Source organism: Rissa tridactyla, chromosome Z (assembly GCF_028500815.1).
Source record: "Rissa tridactyla isolate bRisTri1 chromosome Z, bRisTri1.patW.cur.20221130, whole genome shotgun sequence".
Taxonomy (NCBI): Eukaryota; Metazoa; Chordata; class Aves; order Charadriiformes; family Laridae; genus Rissa; species Rissa tridactyla.
The window spans coordinates 29193065-29209506 of record NC_071497.1 but is presented as its reverse complement, the minus strand read 5'-3'; the positions used below and the strand labels follow the sequence as shown (position 1 = coordinate 29209506).

Sequence of the window (16442 nt, the reverse complement as noted above, 5' to 3'; positions counted from 1 at the left end):
TCGTTGCTGAACGTTAACACTGGAGATTGAAACCGCTCCTGACCAACCATCTACTCTTTTTAGGTAGTACTGGGAATGGTAGACTAGAAATACATACCAGGATTAAAATGGAAATCTTAGACTTCAATGCATGGTAGATGAAACACCTGAATCTTTATCAATTGCCATACAAGGAGTTCTCTTCCAGTCACCAGAATTCTTACTTTCCAAAATCTCTTACAGACAGGCAACATTAGTATCTGATGGATGCTTCGGAACCGGACACATTCCTTGAAGACTTTTCATTAAAAATAAAAAAAAGAAGGACTGAATCTGTGTGCATGGAAAATGAATTATTTATGGCTTATTTACAGAGGACATGGGATTCTCCTAAATAGTAAAATACACTGTTAACAGTCAGCATCGTAAGCAATGGAAGCTATCTCCACCATCAAACTTTGTACTTGATAATTAATTGAAACCAGAGGGGGAAAATTTAAACAGTTGCAAGTGTGATTTGTAGATCTGTGAATACAATTGAATGAAAGTTAACACAGCCTAAGTAGACTAACTGCCAACGATCCTAATCATCAAAGCCACCAAGTGTTTTGTCTTGCTTATTTCAGAGACACCTGAGACACCTTTAACAAAAATGGATGCAGACTAACCGTGTTATGTTAGACACGCTCAGCCACAATGCCGGAATACAGCTACAGTGATGGTGAACCCGGCTCAGTGGGACTGTTCTCTCTGTGCTCTACTGATGGATCTGTGCAATACCCAAGCAGTAAGAACCAGCCAGTGCTTGTGGAGACGCTCCAACTTCTCGACTGTCACCACTGGAAGCAGAAGACGCATGGCACCCATGCACAGCCTTATCAGACAACGCTCCACTGCCTCAACACTGCTTCAGCAATTCAGCTCAAAAGCAGAACAACTCAAAACCCTCCAGATCCTGGGAAGATGAAGAGTTAAGAAATGAAGCAGCATTAATTAACTGAGTCACATCCTACATTAAACAGGCTTAAAATTTAATGTGCAGCTACTGTGCCTACACTGAGATCCTAACAGATACTCTGGACAGATTTTGGTGCTATAGAAATGCTTTCATATAAACCCGTTTAATTAGAAAAAATGCTCAACAATGCAAGAGCAGAGAAAAACTGGAGCAACAGATACAGCTCCAACCACATGATGCCAGGTTAAGTATCTTCCCTAATCATCGCATTACATATTAAAATTTAGTGCTTAAGAGTTTAATGCTTTTAAAGGTAAACCTGAGAAAAAGCATTGCTGTAGAGAAAAACACAGCAGAAAACTACAAGAGCCCACATGTCCTTTTAGTTTAAATTTAATTTGTCAGATAGAAGTTATCTATGTACAATCAGTGTGCGTTGTAACAATTCTGTCAATAAAGTAATTCAAATCTTCTAAAATATTAACTGGCTGCATAGCACATTTGACATTATTGCCCAAGTTGAGGAGGGAACACAAATGGATTTACAATAAATTTTGGCTGATTTGGATTCTGAAGTGTTCAGATAGTTAACACTCCTTCTTTAAAACCAATGCACCTGAAAAGCTTTCCAGAGCACAGTTCAGTTGGGTATTTCTTACCATTTCGTTACAAACAATCACAACACTGACAGTTTAATAGGAAAAAAAAAAGCAAAACAAAACAAAAAAAAACCCAAACCATGTATCTAAAGTATCCATAAAAAAGGAGCACTAAATGGAATAAAATGTTCCCTTTCCCCATTTTTACATTCTGAACAGTGATTCCATCAAGATATTCTACTAAAACATGTAAGTACATTGATTTTGTTTCATACTTGTGACAAGAAGGCCTGAGTTGTTGGGGAAAGGAACAGTCAAAAAAAGCCTGAGAGGGGAAAAAAGCTCATTTAATTAATTTACAATAATTTACAGCCATTTGTTTGTGGTTTTTTTTATTATTATTATTATTATTTTTGTTTGTTTTGTAAAAAGGCATTATAACTGATCACAAACAGGAGAAATCCTGGCTATTTTACAGTTATAGGTACAGAATTTAAATATTCAAGCTTGTGATGAAAAGCGGCAAGGTGGTCGCAGTGTACAATGTAAACAAGTAGCTTTGGAAAGTGAACAAAGTCCTTGAGAGTTCTTTACTAAGAAACAAAAGAAAATAAACTCCTCATTCCTTCCTGAAATATGAGCACAGGTCAGTGTTTAAAAGTTCATTTACAAACATAATTTAAAACGTGTTCAGCCTAAAACCACTTTGACATGAAGAGTTTTATAGTAAGATCCAGTCTGAAAGGGGCAGTGTTGAGGTCCCTGTAAAAGTAAACATCTTCCATTTCTTAAAAAAGAGTGCCACAGCATTTGCAGCACAGTGCAGCATAAACTTTAAATACAAAAATATTTTTCTTCTGTTGGGATAATAGACCTTGCATCCTGGAAAGAAGTAACAATACTGCTACTGATAGAATATCCAGTCTGTATCTTTCAAGTCATGTAAGGCAATTACTGTGTTAGTTTACTGTATATGGCTAAAAGAAGGTCCAGAAAATGTCAGTCTTTGTTATGTTTTCCGGCTACTCCATGTATGTTCAGGTGTACTTTTGTGATCTGATGAGTGTTCAAATGGAGATCTGTGTCCTAAGGGAGATCTTGAACCATAAGGAGACCTCTGATCTAATGGTGACCTTGGGCCACTACCTGAAGCTCTGTGGTCCATTTGCCAGTCTGAGTGGTACCTATAATCCCTAGAAGATTTATGATGGCTGTACTCTGAAGAGGAACGATGATCTGAATGTATCCTGTGGTCTGAATGGGAACGGTGGTCTGAATGAGCCCGGCTGTCTTTTAAACTTCCTTCCAGGTTTGACCTGTGGTCTCTGCTCCTGTAGTCATCTAACTTTCTATGTTTACTGTCACTGTAGTATCTAAAAAATAGATAAATAGATATTATTTGTATTAGTGTTAGTGAGAACACATTAAGAGCCACAATTACGTCAAGAGCGGGTCCAGAGGAAGCCCACAAAGACGATCAGAGGGCTGGAGCACCTCTCCTGTGAAGACGAGCTGAGAGGGTTGGAGCTCTTCAGCCTGGAGAAGGCTCTGGGGAGACCTTATAGCAGCTTTCCAGTATGTGAAGGGGGCCTACAAGAAAGCTGGAGAGGGGACTCTTTACAAGGGCAGGTAGTGATAGGACGAGGGCTAATGGCTTCAAACTGGAAGAGGGCAGATTTAGATTAGATAAAGGGAAGAAATTTTTCACTATGAGGGCGCGGAGACACTGGAACAGGTTGCCCAGAGAAGCTGTGGATGCCCCATCCCTGGAAGTGTTCAAGCCCAGGCTGGATGGGGCTCTGAGCAGCCTGGTCTAGTGGGAGGTGTCCCTGCCCACAGCAGGGGGGTTGGAACAAGGTGATCTTTAAGATCCCTTCCAACCTAAACCATTCTGTGGTTCTATGAAATCAACAGAACTGCATTAGAGAGATATCATAGTTGCAATTTTGCATTACTCAAAAAAGATATTTTGGTGCTTGCTACAAACATACTACAAAAACAGGAGGGGAATTCTGAACAGATTTTAAAATTGCTGAAGAAACTCACCTGCTGTCTTGTTTGTAGTGATCCCAGTCTCTGTGATCTTTTCCATTGCTGAAGGCTGAATAGGGCCTTTTCCTAGAGTCACTTTTCTTGTAAGCATCTCCCTGATGCCTGTCTTTATGATGATCGTGGTATTGTGACAAATGTCTATCAGAAGAATAACTGTCCCTGCTACTGTCATCATGGTTTGTATTCTCCTTCAGCCTTTCCACATCTGTTTAATAAAAGAAAGGTTAAAAGGAAGTCTCATAAAGTCTTTCCTTCACCTACTTCAAACGGCACTTGTACCTGTCAGATGTCAGGCAGTATGAAAGTGACTTACAATCTGACAGAAACAACACCTAAATAGCTGAAAGACAAATGCACTAATGCAAGCTGAAGTGAAAGAAACCTCAGAAGTAAGAGGGAAGCAAGCTAGAATGTAGATGTTAGGACTCAGAAACTGAACTTTTCAGCCTCTCCATTCAGTCTGTCAAGCTAAGTGTGGTCCAAATGAGCAGTGAGCAGAACTGCCTTTAGTAGGGCAAATTTAGACAGAATGGCAGCAACTTCCTCTCAAAGAAGGGATGGCCTTAGCATGAATAAGTTTTCAAGGTACACCGTGTTAATGAAAGACTTTCAGTGGTATTTCTGAAATACATTATGCTGATTTTAAGTCCATGAAAATATACTCTAAGTGTTACATAACACAAGACAAAAGCAAGTATTACAAGGAGCAGGTGTGGGAGCATAGAAAAATCAGAGTTATTGTCAACAGTAAAAGACAGCCTGTGTAACTGATTATAAACTATGACTTCAAGGAGTAGCTTGCTCACTTTACACAGTAGTGACATTATAATAGCTACAAATAAGCACAGAATTTCCAAGAAATTTACAGATCGGGTAGACCTTTCTCCCTCCCCAAAACTGAACGCAAAAACACTTCCAAAATTTTTTTTAAAGGATGTTATTTACATGCTACTAAAACCAGTAAGTACAAGCTGGTACAGTCTGCACTCAGCTGGATTTCATCAGCAAACTAGTGAAGTTTTTCTCATCAGCCTATCTCTATGATACGTACCAGCATGGGAGACACATCTAGGAGACACATGAAATGAAATAAACATGAAAACTAAGATATCTAACAAGAGTATACTTAAAGGTTTCTTACCTGGATTTCTAATTACGTGTGTATTCACATTGCTGCTAATATTCTGGTCATTTTGTTGCTAAAAGAGACAAGTACAGAAACTCATTGCTAAATCCCATAGTTCATCTGAATTAATTAGAAAAAATCCTAACAAAAGAGAATACTTTACTACAAACATAAATGCTACTTGAAGTGTATTTCTGTGTTCCTTATAATCCTTTAAGCATAACAAAAGAGTTATACTTAAAATATATACATACATGTGTATATTTAGAAAGGATCTGAAAATACTACCTGAGATTCTTGGCGTTTTTTGATTGCATGTTTATACAGTTTGTGCAGCTTTCTGGCATCAAATTCTGTAAACTTAGAGACAAAAATCCACAAGTTTCTGAGGAAGAAGAAAAGAGAAGTTATAATTCTTCTATACATTTTTTTTCTTGTATTATGCAATAGGATATAGAATTAACTGAAATTATTTGAACAGTATGTCAGTAAACCAGAAACACTATAAAATTTACACAGTATTGCCTAGCTGCACAGCAAACATTACCTAACTGTATTTCAAACACTGGAAAGACTAATACTTATCGTTAAGTACTTCGGTGTGCAAAATGTAGGTAAAGCATTACTAATAACAATTGTGTTAAGAGAATGATTTGTGAAACTGCTAAAGAATGTGGCTATCAGTTTATGTATGTCTTCTGAAAGTTTGTTTGAATTTTTAGTATTTACCACTCAGTAAATAAAAATCTAAGTAAGTAAAGTAAGTAAAAATTCTTCCAAACTGGAAATCTCTTACACTGTAAGACATTTGACCTACAAGCCTTATATAATGAAAATATCAGTGAGAGAATTTCTCCACAGAATTCCAAAGCCTGGTCAAGGATTTTGAAATCAAATAAGAACTGTGAAAGAGGATGGAAGTGGCATGGCAGTAAATTTGTGCCTAATCTGTGCTCAAAGGAATGAAAGAACAAACAAGACTTTTGCTGTCAAAATGCCAAAACCCTAAAGAAACCATTTGCTTCCCTGATCACAGGTAACAGATCTAAAGCCTGGAATTCTTTTTGTCAAATTTACATGCTAAGAGAGCAATATAAGATTGGTTTTGTACCTCAGATCACCTTAATATTTTGAAGTAAAGCAAGTAAAAACAGAAGCAGCATTCAACACCAACAGAAGTCTTCAAGAAAATGAAGCACTGACTTTTGTATTTGGAAGTGCAGGATATATTTTCAACCATAAAAGATTAAAGTGCACATTCCAATAAAAGTAACTCTAACTGCATTAAGACCATAACAATGAAATGTAAGAAGTTTACAAAACAACATTTTTTTATTTAAATTGTCACCTCATAAAGATGCACTCTTCTTTCATATTTGAAATACATCTGAGTACATTATGATACTTTTATCAAGTCATAGTTAATATGTAATATGTAATTTAATTTTAGAGTATATTTTAAGAAGAATAAAGAATTCTGCAACTCAAAATCCTAAAAAATTCAACACGAATTTAGAACTGCCTATTTTTACCAGGAAATAAAAAAACCAGATCCTTAAAGGTAAAAATGCTTCTCCATTAAACACAGTCTAAAAGTTACAAGTCGTATAGTGTTTGCTTTCTGCTGTAAGAAATCAGATGACTCCACCTACTGGACAAAATGCATTGCTAATCAGTATGAAAAAGTCAATCCATCGTTAAGTCAAAACCATCTACAATCATCTTTTTATAGATTCCTACTTAAAACAGCAGAAAGATACAAGAAAGAGACAATAAGAAACAAGTGACATAATTAAGAACTATTCTGCTTAATAGAAGCAATTACAGATTTTCCTTTTTCAAGAAGAAACACAGAGAATAACTTACTTTCTCCACTGTTTAATTTGTTCAGGATTTGTGTACTCCTTTAGACATTCAGTAATGTGATCCCCAATTTTGATAAGACACTGTCTAGTATGTTCCAGCTGCTCTCTTTCAGAAAGGCCCTTCTCTGGTCGGTCCAGCTGTTTCAATGCTGCTTTGACAGGCCTCATTCTTTCCTTGCACTGTAAAATGGAAAAAAGGAACGTATTAATTAAAATAAAAAAGAATGTATTCTAAAACATGACGCACCTGTTACTGTAATATACATATACAGGCAAAGACAGTACTGTTACAAGCCAAATGAAACGCAAGACTTGCTCACAGCTTTTAAAAGTGTTTTACAGGTTTTCTTTGGAGAAAGTTGTATTTTAAACCCAACTGGAAATTTACTCCTCTATGAAAGCATTAGATTGTATAAAATACTGATATCAAGGATTTAAGAAAGCACTAACTTAATATAAGGGATCTTCTGAGGAAAAGAACTCATTACAACTGGGTTTTACAATTAGTTATGTCTTTCAGCACAAGCATATAGGACAAGACATACTTTTTAGCACCTTGAAAGCTATACAAACTCAATGTCAGAATTAAGTATGAGAGTGTTCACTACATTTCAAACAGATACTTGCTGCAACAATTAAACCTGGCATTCAGCAGAGGATCAAGACTGCTTCTCTGAGGAGTTTTTAAACCTCAGTCCTCGCAGAGTGTATCAGAACTTGTGTCATCTAGACTAAAGCCAGTTAGGGTATGACTAGATTATTAACAACAGTGATGGCAACACAAATATATGTCATATGTGCATTCTTGACTTTTCACACTTTGTATCAGATGTTTTAATAATAAATGAAGATAAAACCAGTTAGCATGATTTAAATTACAGACACTTAGTTAGTAATACCTTTCAACTACAATGGCATGGTAAACAGATGAAATGCACAATCTTGTCACAAAGAGACAAATAGTTAAGCCTGAAAAGCCCACAGTAGTAGTTTCCACTTGAAAGTGTAGCTATACATGCTAATTAGACTGCATCTGACCATGGCATAAGATAAACATACATTCCAGAAGAACAAAAAAACCTGAACAACAAAAAAAATTCTATACACAAATCCCATGTAGAATTACTCCCAGTAAGAATTAAAGGAAGTAAATGTTTAGAATGAAATGAAGTGGAATATTGCCATTACCATGTAAGCATCTAAGGACAAATCAGAAAAATCGGGGACGCTGTTCCATCCCCAGCTCATGCCACTAAGTAATTAAGCAGCTGCATTACACACATTGCACTAGGCACAGCTTTGAGTAGCCTTTAAAAGATAGCTTACAGAGTGCACTGCTTAAATGTAGAGGTGATCAGAAAAATAAAACTGTACATGAAATCAAGTGATTTTCTGTCACTTAGCCACACAAACATATCCATCTGAACCACCAGAGGCTCATCCTGGAAATCACAGGTGAGATACTTGGAACGTTTAGCATAAAACTATACATGACCAGGCACTGCCATACTCAATCTTACTTGCACGTCACAGCCAGCACCCACAGCAGCCCCAATAAACCTGCCTGGTAGAAACAACCAACTGTTGAAATCTGAACGACAAAACACCCCCAGGAGAGTACTTGCTCAAAGTAATTCACTAATACCTTTCCAAAGACCCCAGCCGACATATAAAACTTCACATAAATTGTGTCTACATACCTTTTTTGCCCTCTAATATTGATTCTGTTCTTAGAAGTAGGGAATAAACAAAATTCTTTTGGTGTCAGAGGCATGACTCCAGCAAGGTATTTCTAAGGGCTTTAGCATTTGTTCCTTCCTGTGTCTACTAATTTAAGTCTGCAATACTTGAGGAGGGAAGTGCTGAAACTTTGTTATCTTATAAAGAAGAAAGGTATATATGATAAGGTAAAGCCCAAGACACCAGCAATTGCTCTGAAGTTCATTCATGTCTGCTCTTTAAGAAGCAGGATACACAAGTTTTTCTTGAGGATATATCTTTAAAGTCTATATTCTAAATCTATTCAGCATACCGACCACTGGATAAGTTTTCCTACTATCCTGCATAAATACAGTAAACAACAAAATAAAACTACTAGAATGAAGACAAAAATTACCTTAGTACAGTGTCAGTAACGTTCATTGATCTGAGACTTTACTAGCAAAAGATCACCTGTGTTACTGTGCCCAATAATAGAATCAAGAACATCAGAAATTGTCCTCATTTAGACTATCAAGTACAAACACTAACTTATCAAAAAGGGACTTACCACGCTAAAAGTTTTCTGATCCAGTTCTTCTGATTCTTCCAATATAGGAACTGGTTCACTGGTTGCAGTAATATGAACTGGAGTATCCAACAATGGCATTTTTTTAGTTTTTTCTTTATTTTCAGATTTGATTTCATTTACCTAAGAACAAGATATAAAAATATTTAAGTAAATTTATTTTGGCTCTGGAATTATCCTATAATACATGACAATCCCCGAAACTACTGCATTCTCTTCAATAATAAGAACAAAAAATATGCTGATGTTCAATGACAGTGTATTTTACTTTCTCTGTGGGATGGAAAAGAAGAATGGAAAAGGAATAAAAGAATTTCTTGCACACACTTGTACTCTCAATCCAACTAAGATACGTATCATTGAAGATGTAATTTGCCATTTCAAATGCCTGCCCTCACGGTTTCAGGTTGTAAAAATAAAACTTCAAATGATGTAAAAGACTTCAATGAAATGACAACTGATCATACCTTTTCATCTCAAAATCAGTCACATAAACCTAGTGGCCTTTTCTAGTGCTATATAAGATAAGTAAACCTAGTTACCTTCTCTTCCTTTACTTCTTTTTCTTTCTGTGTGGATTCTTTTACTTTGTTTTCTCTCTTTTCTTTAATATCTTTTTCTTTTAATTCTTTCTTATCCTCTTTTTCTTTTTTCTCCCTTTTCAAATCCCTCTTATTTTCCTTTTCTTTTGTCTCTCTTTTTTCTTCAGCTTCCTTCTTTATACCAATATCTGGCTCAGGCTTTTCTTCATTTTCTTTTTCTGCTTTAATTTTTTTATGTGGTTGTTTCACTGAAACAATCTCATCCTGCAATATGCAAGCATATAACGTCACATCAAACTGAGCTCCTATCTATACAAGTTTTGTAACTGTCAGATTAAAACATACTTTTTATCTGTGCATTTTTTTCTTTTTGGACATAGATTTAACACCTATCAAATAGAACTGAATGCAGCTGTAAAGAAAGATGAGAACTACTCACTTCCTTGATGTGACAAAGCAAGTACTGATTTAGCAGTGGCAGTGGGGGGTGAGAAGTTATGTCCATTTAACTTAGAATTCTGTCCCCCTAAAAGGTAGTTAGGCTCTGAAAAGCTACAAACTCAAAAGAAGTAGTCTCACAAAACCGAGCTGGTTGGTTAGGACACTCAAGTGAAGGAGATGATAGAAGACCTCTGTCCTAGTCAGCTTTGTCCCAGTAACTTTTTACCAATCCCATATTAAACACTCACAGGAGAAGGTAACAGAGTCCCAACTTCCTCTTTTCCAGAGGTGTTCTTTTTTTACTATGCTTTAAAAAAAAGTCTTGGTTACAGATTGTCTGATAGGGGCCCATTTAATTATTCACAGGTGGACAAAATACCACTCTCCACTGCTCTTTATAATATTCACTTACAAAGTTTGAGATGGAAGCTCAAATCCTTTCAGACACAGAAGAATACAGTACAGTACATGAAAAAGTACTATGTACAGGTGCAAGAATCATTATAATCATATAATCTTTGAGTTCATTTGAATACACCCTGGAAAGGCATATATAGAATCCATTGCAGAAAAACAGATGAAAGAATGCCTAATACATGAATCTGAACAAGTTAATTAGATGAGGTATCAAGTAATTAGCCCAACCAGGACTTCATTATTTAGGTATCATGGAAACTTCCCAGCAAAAATCCAATGACTTCAAGAGTTTGCTGAATGTTCTAGCAGTTAAACAGTTAAATTTTAAATATTGTACACAGTATGGCAGCTAAATAGTTAGAGCCAGCTGTTTAGATGGTGAAAGCCCATTCTTGTGTATGGTTCAGTTTTTGGAAGCGCAATTGTCAGTCTATGTCCAAAAGTATTGAAGTGATGAATAACTGTTGTGAAATATACAAAAAGGGACAGGATTCTAGGCACTTTACCAAAACATAACAAGTCAATCAACTGACTGGCAGCATCTTCTGTTTTGAGTGGAGATGAAGTCTAACACTCATTTTTTTAACTAGACTGAACACTTACTAGTTTTAGGATTCAGTTGTCCATGTTAATTTACTGGGAACTGCGACAACGTTTACAGTTCTTAGCCTTACATTCCAGACAAACATAAGCCAGTCTACCTTCAAATTTTTAATTTTTTTTCTCTGGCTTTACATTTTATTCTTCATAGTACAATATAAATACATACAGGAATGCTTTAGTTAAAAATGATTATTTTTTTATAGATATATCATGGTTCTTCTAAAGCTGACTCAGTTTTAATTATAAAGAGTTAAAACTCCTCTAGAGTGAGCTGACAGTTACAATGTTTTTTAATTATTTAAAATGGTTACATAAGACACTTCAATTTAGTTTATTTTAAACCAAGTAGAAAGTATTTTAATGATACGTATAGATTTGCACTGATTTATTTCAACTACTTTCAAAGTCATAAAATTAGCTATGACATGACCCTAAACTTTACCTAAATTTTTATCTGTAATGATTTCTGCTGTGTAAATATTAGAAATAAAAAGACCCAACACAAGTAGAGCCCTAAAGGAACACACCAGAAGTAACAGAACACAACAAGGTTAAATAGTTGGTTAAACAGTCTTTTTGGGTGATAAAAGCCATGACCTAACAGGAGATTTCCTATGGAAGTCTTGAAGTATCATTAATTTGTGCTGCTCATTCTAATTGACCTTCATGTTTTTTCCTGAGCCTAAATAAAAAAAAAAAACTTTACCTGAAGAATATCTATCAGTAGTTACAACACTTATAATTGTGTGTTACATTAGGTTTGCATTTCTAGCAGATACAATGCTGAAGTCTTTAAACAATACTGAAACTGAGCAATGCCACTTGTAATTAGACCACAACATTTTTCTGTAATATAATTTGGAAAACTACTCATAATTCCACAGCTACTGGCTGTGGAATCATTAAATTTAATCATTAAATTAAAACAGACACAGTATTATATGTGCTTGTACTGATGCAACATGCAGAAGATAAAATAGAAATTGACAGTAATAGGAAGAACCGAATAGCCACCTTTACCATATGAGAGATACTTACCTTGTTATCCTCATCATCATCTTCATCAGATTTTTCTGAGGGTTGCGGTGAAGAATCACTTTTTATTTCTTCTTTTATTTTTGCAGCCTTTGTCACTTTATTCTTCTTAGTTCTTGCTTTCCTCCTCTTTGAGTTGCCCTGAATGCAAATTGGTCTCTTTAATATGTCAACTGACAAGCATCCTTTAACAGCAGTTGCAATAAAAAGATTTGTTTTCACATCAAATAAAGGGTTCATTTTATTTTACTTATTGCCATTAATCATCACCACTCTTCTCAGGACTGGAGACAGAGCATAGTGCAACACTAGAGAATACATAGAAATAATAAGAGAATAATACAATATGAAACTCGCAATCAATTTCTTGAGTGAGTCTTGTGTAATATGATTTGCAATACAGAGTAATACTACACAAAGAAAAGGAGCAGAACTAAAAAAAACCAACACAAAACCAAGAAGAGGATCAGCTACCATGTCCATATGCATATTGTTTTATCTCAATAACGAATGCCAAGTTTTACTTACTGCACCAGCAAGCCTTTGTGCTTCCTTCCTTGCAAGGTCTTTATTCAGTAATTTAATGAGGTAGTCTGCACGAGTTTGTAACTGCTTCGCCTGGGGTTTCTTATCTGGATCATCAGGCAAAATCTGAGAACAATGGCAGTATCACAGCTATGAGTACATATTATCAAGTTTGGAAGATGCTAGCCTGGTGCGCACAGAACAGAAAAAGCTGCATAAAAGAAGGTGGAAAACAATCCATTTCAACTATACCTAATAAATACACCGGCATACTTGTAGCAATGGGGAATTTCTTAAATGTTTTCATTTCTCTCCAATCATGCAGCCAATGGAAATTGCCTCCCAGTTTAAAACAAACTCAAGAAGCCAGACTCAGATTTCTGTTTCCACTCCGATACCTAATCTAAGAAATTCTGGCACACAACTCCTGGCTCTGTCTCATTCATCTTCTAAATGCAGACCTCACCACGAGGTATTATAGAAGTCAAAAAACAGAAATGGGTGGTTCCAAAAAACCAGGCAAATTAATGGAAGGTAGGAGTAGGAATCGTTATTGAACGAAATTGGACACAACCCTAGCTCCTCAAATGCCAAAGCCATAGATTGCTGGCGCTGTCACAAAGTTTACTTCGCTCTGGTCTTTCCCTTAATACCTGTTGCTCACCAGTGCTGTGACGGAAAGACAGCTTCAAGTGAAGAACCTGGGGATTAAGTGGGGTGGGGAAACTTAATCAAATCTCTAGACAAAACTAGAACGTCTCAAATAGAGAAGCAAAATACTTAAAAGAGAAATTCAAATGACAGATGTCCCAACTACATGGAAACACGGCAATATAATTGACTGCAAGAAGGAATACTTCAACTGAATACAGAAGACCTTAAAATCTAGTAATATAGCACAAGACGGATACTAAGAAGTGATGTATAATGTCCCTGCAATTTCAGTTATCGTAAAATGACCTCTTTCAGTAACTGTTTTTAGTAGCATTATTAACTAAACAACAAGAGTCCTCAATGAACATTAGGAAAAAATTCTTCACAGAAAGAGCGGTCAGACACTGGAATAGGCTGCCCAGGGAGGTGGTGGAGTCACCATCCCTGGATATGTTTAAGACTCGTTTAGATGCACTGTTAAGAGATATGGTGTAAGGGAGAACTTTGTAGAGTGGAGTTGATGGTTGGACTCAATGATCCCAAGGGTCTTTTCCAACCTAAATGATTCTATGAAATGTTATAACGACATACCTTCTGTGTCAAACTGAGATCAGGATCCATTTTTATCATTTCCCAGCTGCCATAACCATATTCATAGATGCCTATTAACAGATTGGAATCATCTTCCTTACCCCAGTCTATATCAAAATGAGCAGCCTTGGTGTGGCATGGGATGACGTATCTAGCAGAAATAAATTAAAGACAAATAAGGGATTTTTACTTTTGACATTTAGCAAGGGGGAAAGGAGCATACTAAAAGTGATGTAACTAGATTTATTTTCTCTGCTAAGATGCTGGTATATTTAGGAAATTAATCCAAATACTTACCGTTACGTTCTCCTAACATTTCTATAAAATATTTATTGAAAGCACCACTGAAATGTATTTTAAAGCTGATTACGACTAAAATATGAAGAATTTCATGGCGAAGTCTGTGGCCATGAGCTGTACCACAGACTTGGCTAAGCATGAATAAAAAAGCATAAACAACCATCCAAGTGTAACCGCTAACGAAGTGGATAGTTTAGGGATTGTGACAGACAAGGTGGCAAGGGAAAAAGTACAGAGGCAGAAATAACTACCTCTGCTGCACTTCGATAGATAGTGTCACATAGATAGATTATTATTAGTAACTGAACAGAGTCCTCAGTAAATACAACTGAGAAGGCAAAACCGGTACAGACTTCTACAGCACAGGAAGACAGACAAACGAACAGATGTGGAGCAGGTTACTGCTGCCAGTCCTTACAGGGAATAGAGGGACAATGCTGTCACAGTGTGCTTTCAGTCAATGTTGTCTGAAAATAGCTAGTAAAACTTGAAAAAAAATTTAAGTTACTACTTCCTTTAAAAAAAAAAAATAAATCAATACCTTTTTCTTTCTTCTGGATCTGAAGGAATGGATTTGTGCAATGGTGCCAACTCTTCTTCATGAGAGATGACTAGCTTTGCATTCACCTGCACTCCTGAGATTCGGAATGTTGGGCCTTTAACTTTCCCAAGTCTACCTCCTTAAAAAAAATGACAAAGCTATTAAAATATCTACCTTTACAAATATCATACCAAAAAATGTAAAGAAAACAAGTAAGACTGATGCTATAGCAGCAAACTTTTAATTATACTGAATGACCTTTTCTTAACCAAACTGCCTTCTCCAGTGAGAATTCACACACAGAAAGGGGAAAAAAAAAAGTAATCTTCTTACAACCCTTTTTTAAAATCATCCAGCATGCCAACATTTTTGTTTGTATTTTCCCCCAACAGAACTGTTTTCTGTTATGATCAGATCAGAGTGCAAGAATAATTCAGACTTCCTGACATTTGTGGTGCCCCTAAGCCCCCTGAACACATTGTACCTGCTCTTTCTTGTCCAGATGAATTGTCCTTTAAAGCTTTAATGCATCCATTATGTACAAGCTCTCCCAAACGTCTGAGATCTGTCTCTGATTTATCAACTAGCTCAGCATCTCTAGCTACAGCATCTAACCTGTAATAAAAGAATAAACATTTTTATAGCTGTGAAACTGTAGTAACTGTGAATGACTGCTTCAGACTTTGAAAATAGAGAAATGATCATGTAAGATACCAGTCACCTGCACCTACTATGCTGTGTACAGTTTTGATCCGAGAGAAAAAAAAAAAAAAAAAGTCATTCAGGTATCAGAGGACAATACACCAAGAACTGTAAAGAACCCTAACTTTATAGTGTTGATTTAAATTACTGTACATTTCTTCAAAAAAAGAAAATGAAAGATTATGTATCATATGTTCATATAAACATTTATAAGGAAAATCAGGACGGTAAGCTTTTCTTAAAATACAGAATAAGAAAGCTTAAAGATAAGAAACGACAATAAGGAAAATGCAAAACTAACTTTGACAGTCACAGTGGATAAACTGATAGGCTTTCAACAGGCTGTCAAACAAGACAACTGAATGATTACCACCAATGAAGATTAAACAAGACGGCATGTAAAGTATAAAGAGAGAAAGCAGTCCTGCAAATCGAACAGTTTATTGTGTGGCTGTTGCACACATACCATACCATACATGAAGGAAGGGAAGATATTAAGACAGCCATGTAATACTGAAAACAAAAGGCTAGACACTGTTGTCTTCTCTTTAGCCTAGTGTTTCTTGGTATATTGTTCTTAATTTTTATGGAAACAAAGGTTCGAAGTTGATACAGAAATAATAATAATCAAACAAGTTTACCTTTCAAGAGGGCCACCAAATTTCTTGTAACTCTTGATAAACCTAGTAATGGAAAAAAAAAAAATAGCCATTTAAATGTATTCTTAACTAATTACATTGGTTTTAAAATTTTATTAATACAACTATTAATCTTGGCATAATGATATACAGACAACGGAAGGAAAAAAAAAAAAGAGAGAGAGGGTAGGGCAGCTTACTATATCCAGATAACCCAAACCAAGTCAGAGTTTTACTGGCTTAAGAACTGATGTAAATAAAACAATAGAGGGTACAATTTATTTCAGAAATTGCTTTACTAATTTTACAAGACAGAAGATTCAGCAGCTGGATGTGTCTAATCATAAAAATTTAATGTGCATTTACAGTAAATAGAGATTTCGGGCACATCATGCCTTATATAGTAAAAGAAGCAGCCTGCAATAGGTGATTTGAAGATTTTGGAGAATATGACATGAAAGATACTCTCTGTAGGAATGTGTAAGCAATGAAAAGAAACTGCTGATGCCTGTGATAGAAAGGAAGTGAAATAAAAATAAAATAAATAAAAATAATTTAATAAAAGAAAGAAGATTTCCTCAACAATT

General features: G+C 35.7%; 1 protein-coding gene across 6 annotated transcripts in view; it reads right to left on the bottom strand.

Moving 5' to 3' along the window:
* Positions 1–317: 317 nt before the first annotated feature.
* Positions 318–16442, bottom strand: part of CHD1 (chromodomain helicase DNA binding protein 1) — a 59960-nt gene continuing 43835 nt past the window's right edge. For 2 of the 6 annotated variants that reach the window (XM_054186792.1, XM_054186793.1), the window contains exons 25-38: positions 15859–15900; positions 15000–15130; positions 14516–14654; positions 13675–13825; positions 13083–13130; positions 12433–12555; positions 11908–12045; positions 9409–9672; positions 8849–8989; positions 6581–6759; positions 5003–5099; positions 4730–4787; positions 3583–3793; positions 318–2909 (exon numbers count right to left, since the gene is read on the bottom strand). In XM_054186792.1, the coding sequence (XP_054042767.1) occupies positions 2546–2909; positions 3583–3793; positions 4730–4787; positions 5003–5099; positions 6581–6759; positions 8849–8989; positions 9409–9672; positions 11908–12045; positions 12433–12555; positions 13083–13130; positions 13675–13825; positions 14516–14654; positions 15000–15130; positions 15859–15900 (2086 nt within the window). In that variant the 3' untranslated portion in view covers positions 318–2545. The remainder of the gene's footprint in view (positions 2910–3582; positions 3794–4729; positions 4788–5002; positions 5100–6580; positions 6760–8848; positions 8990–9408; positions 9673–11907; positions 12046–12432; positions 12556–13082; positions 13131–13674; positions 13826–14515; positions 14655–14999; positions 15131–15858; positions 15901–16442) is intronic. The other 4 variants (XM_054186794.1, XM_054186795.1, XM_054186796.1 and 1 more) reach the window with 3 other exon arrangements.